This window comes from Xenopus tropicalis, chromosome 3, assembly GCF_000004195.4.
Source record: "Xenopus tropicalis strain Nigerian chromosome 3, UCB_Xtro_10.0, whole genome shotgun sequence".
Classification (NCBI taxonomy): domain Eukaryota; kingdom Metazoa; phylum Chordata; class Amphibia; order Anura; family Pipidae; genus Xenopus; species Xenopus tropicalis.
The window spans coordinates 95,162,147-95,170,653 of record NC_030679.2 but is presented as its reverse complement, the minus strand read 5'-3'; the positions used below and the strand labels follow the sequence as shown (position 1 = coordinate 95,170,653).

The 8,507-nt window shown below is 35.7% G+C and overlaps 1 protein-coding gene across 3 annotated transcripts in view; it reads right to left on the bottom strand.

Moving 5' to 3' along the window:
* Nucleotides 1–232: 232 nt before the first annotated feature.
* man2c1 (mannosidase, alpha, class 2C, member 1) overlaps nucleotides 233–8,507 on the bottom strand; it is a 28,500-nt gene continuing 20,225 nt past the window's right edge. For 2 of the 3 annotated variants that reach the window (XM_031897493.1, XM_031897494.1), the window contains 6 exons: nucleotides 6,606–6,749; nucleotides 5,920–6,029; nucleotides 4,722–4,801; nucleotides 4,278–4,423; nucleotides 722–825; nucleotides 233–594 (listed from right to left, as the gene is read on the bottom strand). In XM_031897493.1, the coding sequence (XP_031753353.1) occupies nucleotides 477–594; nucleotides 722–825; nucleotides 4,278–4,423; nucleotides 4,722–4,801; nucleotides 5,920–6,029; nucleotides 6,606–6,749 (702 nt within the window). In that variant the 3' untranslated portion in view covers nucleotides 233–476. 3 annotated transcript variants of the gene reach the window in all.

Below are 8,507 nucleotides of genomic sequence, written 5' to 3'. Positions count from 1 at the left end.
GGGCACTATTGAGAGAACTGATGGTATTCCTTTAAATGCCAGAAAATAAGGAATCCAATGTATATTGGTATAAGTTCTGGTAAAAACACTGGCATGAAGCTTTCGTTGACAATACTGTGACAATACACAACCATGTGCCCAGAATATATTTATCCAGGGGGTGACCCTTTTTTTTTTCCAAACTTAGACTATTGTCAGAGAAGAAATTTGACTTTTATGCCTGACTGCTGTATCATTTAATAAAATATAATTTCTATTTAATTTATCAATTTCTTAAGATGTATATATAAAGAGAAACTGTTTTATTCAGTGGGAAATTTGTTTATTTATTTTATGCTGTCCTGTAAGCTCCCTGAGCCAGTCATTGTCTGATTGATATGTAGTCAGGGAAATTATGATAAACATTGCACAATCTGATATAATAATTAAAGTATTTGGACCAACTTAGATTTACAGTTTGCTGCTGTTTGTATGAATTATCTCTGCAGAACCAGGAGCAGTGTCAGCACTTTAAAAGGAGAAAAGTAAAGTTTCACGCCTTGTTCCTCCAATCTGAGTGCCTTTCCAGAAGATGGCCGTTCCAGAAGATCACAGCTAAAAAAGTCATAAACATTAGAATTTAAAATGTATTGCAGAAAAATATCTGCACTTTCTATCTAGTTTACAGTGAGCTGAACTGTCATTTTGTTCAACGGCAACATGAGAAAATAGGTGTACTTACAGAAAAACTTCCTTAACTGGGAGGGGTGTCTGTAACCAAGTCTCCACGCTGCTACCATATGCTTCATACAGCCGCAGTACCAGCGAGTCTTGCTGATTCTCTGCCTGAAAAGTACATTTTAAAGTATTAAAAAAAATTCAACTTTGCAAGCAAGAAAGACATTATCTTTTACAATATTGAGTATGTTTACAAAGAGCTTTAGGAATTTATTTCTGTACTGTAAAATGTATTTATCTTACTTAGCACCATTATTTCACATAGTGAGTTCGGCACACCACAAAGTCAATGCATTTTCATGGGATTCTGATCAATGGATTCCCTCAGGTACTTATCGATATTGGGGATTTCCCAATACTACAACCAACAAGTTCCTCAATTTGCATTGTTAGTGCACCAAAAGCACCAACTTCAACTACACAATCAACAAACTCCATTTTCTAGATAGAAGATATCAAATTTTATATGAGAAAGGTATGTTTAATAGGGATAATTAATGAAAACAACAACAAAAAATAAATAAATTATTCATTTTATTTTAAGAAAGGCACACAAAAATCAGTGTAAAAATAACAGCACATTTTTAAAGCTGCATCTATCCCTTTGACTGTAAATCCTGTATATAAAATCTCTGGTGCACCTATTGATAGAAGTGCGTACTACAAAATGTTATACCTCATTGTACTTCTGAAGTCTATCGTGGCCAACAAAAGTAAAAAATTGCAAAGGTTTCTGTGGATATATAAAAAAAAATACAGAGAAAATACTCAAATCACCTAGAAGTGAACAGAGCCAGACCAGCACAGGGTGTCTCCTACCCAAACATACTAAACCACAAGCCAAGAAAATTGTTTTGTGCTTTATCTGATCCAATTAAAACATAACTTTTATTCTAAATCTGAGAAGCATAAAATAATAATAAATATATATCACAAAACGTGTCAACTAGTGCAAAATAAATAAAAACCAATTATTGGTATTTACACACATGTTCAGAATACGTAATTCATCTAATTGATACTTCTACAATCAGTTTCAGAACATGGTTCAGAAGGGGGCCGACAACCAGAAGTCAGTTTCATATATTTACACACTCAATTGCACAGACAGGAATAAATTGGTATAAGTCTATGAGTTCATTAATTAAAGTAGGTAACTGTATCAATATACACACATAAACACATAGAGAGGAGGTGAGGGACAACGGACAAAGGTAGCCTCGCACACACATACAGGGAGATAGCAGTAATTGAATAATGAGTTAAATGAATCGATAAATATATAAATACTTAGGGAGGGTATCAAGAAGGTATTAGCACTGCTATACTCCTAACAGACCACCTAAAGGATCTGAAGCTATTCGTGCTCTTTTGAGCATAACCCAAACTCCTGACTACATTCACCACCCCTGCACCAAATAAGGCTCAGATAAGCCGATCTTTTAACATCAACATCCACTCCCAAGTAATTTACGCTGCCCCGACGTGTACCCTTGCAAGGCTCCAACCGGCTCCCCCCAAAAACACCCTCCTCGATATTACCTCCGGCTATCAAGAGCCGCTGCCATTCAGTACAGCGCATTAAAACCCCCGTCTCCTCACTTCTACCTGCGGCTATCAAGAGCCGCCTAACACTCGGCACAAAGCGTGCCGGATCGAGTTAACTGCCTGACTATCTATCGGCGTCGCGCCCCGCCCCGCCCCGCCCTACGCGTTTCGTCAAAAACGTGACTTCATCAGGGGCATATAAGGGGCGTGTCTCGTGCCCTCCAATCCTTATAAAGGCAAAAACTAGTGACGTAGCCTAAAGTTCAAAAAGGGCCTCTGGCACCACCTAGAGGCCAAACATATGTAATGCTAAATGTGTATAATCCACTGTCCAAACCTTTTACATTTTTACATTACATTAACATTTATTTATAAAGCGCCAACATATTCCGCAGCGCTGTACAATAAGTGGGTTACATACATTGGACATACAGAGTAATATATAAAGAGCTTACAATCTACAAGGAGAAAGGGTTGAGACACAAGGTGTGGGAATGGGCATGACCAGAGTTGTGAGAGGTGGGCACAGGGTATTGCTAAACTAGATTAGGGTAAGCTTCTCTGAATAAATGTGTTTTTAGAGATCTCTTGAAGGCAGAGAGATTGGGAGAAAGTCTGGCAGTTTGTGGGAGTAAATTCCAGAGAAGGGGGGCAGCCCTTGCAAAGTCTTGAATGCGAGCGTGTGAGGAGAGAATGAGAGAGGAGTTGAGGAGCAGGAGCAAACCTTCACGTCATTCATACACGGGGGAAAAATAGAACTACATGGGTATAATAGACATTTCTGATCACGTCACGTATATTGAAACACATTATCATATAGCCATAACTAATAACAAAAATGTTAGAGGTTTACACACAGAACTCTCCAAACCAATAAAAAGGTCAAGCAATAGTTCTGACATTAGTCGAGATTCAAGTCAAGTTTTAGAAATAAACGGGGTATAAGTAAAACCCTCATTAAGGCCCAATAATTGGTTTTTATTTATTCTGCACTAGTTGACACGTTTTGTGATATATATTTATTATTATTTTATGCTTCTCAGATTTAGAATAAAAGTTATGTTTTAATTGGATCAGATAAAGCACAAAACAATTTTCTTGGCTTGTGGTTCTGTGGATATATGCCAGCACTTCTCAGTATTATAACTTTTATACTTTTTACACAATGACCCTGAAAATAGTATTTCTATTCCTAATTATTTATCCAGATGATTAAAATAGTTCCAGTATATATCTAAACTGGTGGTGCTGTTCTTTTGAAACCTCTGGGGAAATCTCCTACAGCTAAAGAAATAAGAATTGGTACTAGAAGTGACAAAATATTGAAATAATATTTATTACCACCGGGGGTATCTGCATAAGGACTCTACCTTTCCTCCTCACACTTATTTCTTAACAGTGGGTTCTGACATGTCACTGAGTTCCCTCTACCAGACTACATAAGCATATACAACACGTGCTACCACTCCTCACTGGAGCCATGATGCTGCTTGATTTCCATATTTTTATTATTATTAATTATTAATAACATCAACATTAATTACAACTAACTAATTACCTAAATCAAACTTATATTTTATTCTTTACACCAGCGTTTCTCAACATGTGGGTCGGGACCCCTTTGGGGGTTGAACGACTCTTTCACAGGGGTCACCTAAGACCATCGGATAACATATATTTCTGATGGTCTTAGGAATAATTTTATGGTTGGGGGTCACCACAACATGAGGAACTGTATTAAAGAGTTGCGGCATTAGGAAGGTTGAGAACCACTGCTTTACACACATTTATCACAGTCACAGAAAGCAATGCCAGGAAGGTTAGTACAACTGTGGTTAGGGTTAGCAATAACAAACAGATCTTATTATGGCCATCCAATTAAAAAAAAGAAAACAGGCAAATGAGACATGGCATGCAGACAAATCAATGTGAACACAAATATCCAGTTCCAAATTATAAATGAAAGTCATGAATAGGCACAGGAAAATGTAACTGGTGATGGATGCACTTACCTGTTTCACTGTTTCTAGGACAATTGCGGGTGAAAGCACATTGAAGGCACTCCATGACTTAGTCTGTACATCTGTTAACTCTGTGGTAAGTAGTGGAGCACAAAAGCTATACGCACTCTGGATGACACCAGCTTCCTGAAATGTTCCTAGGGGTAAGCAAAAGAATTCAAATATACAAATGTCTTATGGGTGGCTAAGAGACACACTGAAAATATACTAGCTTTTAATATAAGTAAACTTAACTGATAAAAATATATTTAATAATAAATCTTATAAATAATAATTTAATAATAAGACACATTAACCTTAGACACATTTTTGTAAGGAAAAGAATATTTTAAAATCTGATAAAACATTCAGAGAATATTTTATTTTATGGAATACATTGTAAACATAATTTTTACAATTCTTATTGAAGTAAAGCAGGTCTACAGAGACACGTACCCCAGTGTGGCATAAACGCGTAAGAAAACTCATGTACCCCAATATCTGCAGTTGCATCCGGAGACTTCGGAGCTCTGAGTCTAGCATAAATAGAAACAGTCATTAAAAAGATCATTTACAGCAAAGTTAGTTTTGAGTGAAAAGCTGTGCTCTATAAATAACCATGAACTTGTTTGCCCTAACAAACATTAAAAAAAAAAAGCAGTAACAATTGCGCTGCTCTCAATCACTCTCAAGTTTTGTAAGGTCAGCATTAAAACAGCATAATAACTGCATGGTAAAATAAAGATAAAGACAATATTTTAAAAAAGTAACAACAAAAGTCGGCAAAATATGTAACTCATCTAGCTAAGGCATAGAAATAGGGTGGGAATATAAGATTGACAGCTGGGTGACAGGTCCCCCATAGCCTGAGGATGTGACTGTAATAGTTGGGTTAAGGTGGAGGATGGGGTTTAGTCTAGAAGGAGGTCATGTGTTCAGAAAACAGGGTTTCTGAGATACAAATCTGTCGATGGCGATCCTGTTATAAACTTAGAATTGGTGCACGTGCACAATTATACTCATGTATATCTGTGTTCATGCAGCCATATGTTTTTTTTTACAGATGTAACAAAAAAATAAATGTGATTATGTGTCTGGAAAGTCTGTTCTACACTGCTGCGCTGTTGGCACATCATTTAAAATAGGCCTGGGTAATAAGAAACAAGAACATGTATGTAAAATTATGTGCAATAATTCTGGAACAAAATAATTTATCAATATATATATATATATATATATATATATATATATATATATATAGAGTAGCTGTAGAGAGAGTCCGCACTCACAGGTCTTACAGAAAATGTAGAGGTGTTTATTCAAATCAACATCTAACGTTTCGGCTGCATCCACAGCCTTTCTCAAAGACTCTTTGAGAAAGGCTGTGGATGCAGCCGAAACGTTAGATGTTGATTTGAATAAACACCTCTACATTTTCTGTAAGACCTGTGAGTGCGGACTCTCTCTACAGTTACTCCATCTATTATTTTGGGACTGCACCCAGGCTCCCTTGGACCTACTTATACGTGAGTGCCTGTCTTCTTGCAACATATATATATATATATATATATATATATATATATATATATATATATATATATATAATCAAAACTTACAAAGAAATAAATAAAAGTGTTTGCCTTTTTGTACTTACAGTGAGAGGCTTAAAATATTTTTAAGCACAGAGCAACCATATTTACAGTCATTTAAGACTGCCACACCAAAGCCATGTTCAGACAGATCCATCCATTTGTGAGCCCAAACCTGTATGAAGCAGGAAACAAACACACTGCAATACTAATATGTATCTGTGAAAATACTACTTACAATATCTGTAATGTACTGACTTTTTAGCAATAAACAAAGACGAAATCACAAAATGAGGCAGAACGAATGCACACAAAACAGGGTGTCGGTCTATCTACCCTCAGTACCACTAATGTTACTACTAAATCCTTTAGCTGCCTGCATTAAAATGTAAATTCTACTGAGAATTCTTGATTGGTGACATTTTACACTGTGGCCATTTTGAGTTGTGTGCATGTTTAAATTGTGGAATCTTCCCAGCACACACTGTCTTCCATTAGCTCAACTTAAGTATGAATGTTTGGGACCTCTTTGTTCAGTTCAAGTAATGGCCAATACAAATAACAAAAAACTGTTTAATAAACATAATAAACAAGCTGTGTAATAAACAAGCATTATGTATACTGCTTCAACAAATAAACACACACTCAGTATAGTTGGGGCCAGTAGGGACCAAAAGTCTCAGACAATGCATTAACTGAACTGCAGAAAAGCCAAAAACATCTCAATAACAAATACAGACAACCCTCTCACCTCATATCTAGCCCAATCCCAAGAAGTATTGCGATGTGTCGGCCTTTGAATGTGTCCAAACTGAATCTCATAAGTTGCATTTAAACTACGAACACGGGCTGGAAACTCGACCTTCAGAAACTTGTGAGCCTCATTCCATTTGACCTATTAAAAAGATTACATGAGTCACAGTCTTCATTACTTTAAAGCTGTTCATAATAAATTGAATAATAATGAGAAAAAATCACATTAGGTCAGGAACAGCTCTTTGGTATGCATATTCCTATGGACAAAAGCCCCACAGAATGTTAATATCTGCAAGATGGCATTGGGAAAAAACATCCCATGTAAAAAACTGCACAAGAATATTTAACATTCAGTATAAATGAATACGAAATATTAGGTATAAAGTACATATGGCCCAGGACTTTATTAACCTAAATTATAAAGAAAATGGAGGATCTCAGTTATGAAGATTGGCATTATTCATACCAGAAAAGCGTAATGGCGGGGATATAGTGATATATAATTATATTTAAGTGGCATAGGGCTAAAAGGGGATAGCAAAGCACACAATTCACAGTCTGCAGTAATATGATAATGCAATCAGGTGGCTCCTCTTCAGTTATAAGTTATTATTATTATTTTCATTTACTTACAAATCACCAACATATTCTGCAGCGCTGTACAACAAGTGGGTTTCATACACTGGATATACAGCGTTACATACAAAGCAACCAATAACCAATACAAGAGATGAAGAGGGCCCTGCCCAAAACAGATTACAATCTATAAACTTCAATATTTTCCTGCATAATGTAGCTATATCTGCATTTAAGCCAATCAGTTCAGGACAACATATCTGCAGCATTTGGAAGTAAAATAATGGGGCATACTTGTAACATGTGACACACACAGGACCTGTAATGAAGTTCTTCTGCTTATTCTTTTAATAAAAATTAAAAAAAAATTGCAAATCTTCCCAAAATATCACTAGATCACACAGAAAGTTATGGTGAACTGGCTTTTTTAAATATAGTTAAACATGACATTCTGTAATATACTACACACTGAAAAAACATGGCTATTGTGCTGGGTCATCATAGGTAAAACACACTTAATAACAAGAAAATCCAGAAGCCCCTTTTTTAGCAAAGGTTGTGAATTATGCTGCTGAACTGCTGTGGCAGCAATAGGTAAGTGTGACATGAGCCTTTTTATGCCATCAATGAAGGAACAGCAAAATATGCGGGAAAGGAGCACTTAAAGCACAAAGAGAAAAAAGGTAAAAAAAACAACCATTGGGAAATGGGGAAATATGAACAAATGTCCCTTTTTCAATATTTTTTTTACAAGCTCCCTTTGAGTGTGGCACTATGTCACTCATATATATAAATACAGTATATATACATAGCAAAGGAACAACACTCTGGGAGTAATCAACATTTCGGTCGTCTGAAGGTAGATTTTTGTGATAAATATTTATCTAAAGACCAAAATGTTGATCAATCAATAAATATTTTTTTGTTTGGCCAAGTCCTGTCAGTGCTGAGTTTCTTACCTTCTGCTGAACTACAGTATAACTGTGCTGTGGGATTTTGATGAGCGCCCTTAAGGTGCAGCAAAACAGAAGCACTAGTCTAAGATACTCAAATATAGTAGAGATTATGAACTTCACAATGCACTCTTTTGGGAAAAATGTAAAAGATAAACACACTATAAACCTTCCAAACTATATAATTAAAAATCTTTATTTTGATACTTTTTAACCATACACAAAAGACTTCAACAGGACAGTCTTAGCTGCTATAACTGAATACATTTCAAACTTTTTATACTAAATTTTATATGGTAAATGTCATCATGGAAATTAGTCTTTATTTTGTCTCTGTTATTTATCTCTATAAAAGCAACATTAGCAAA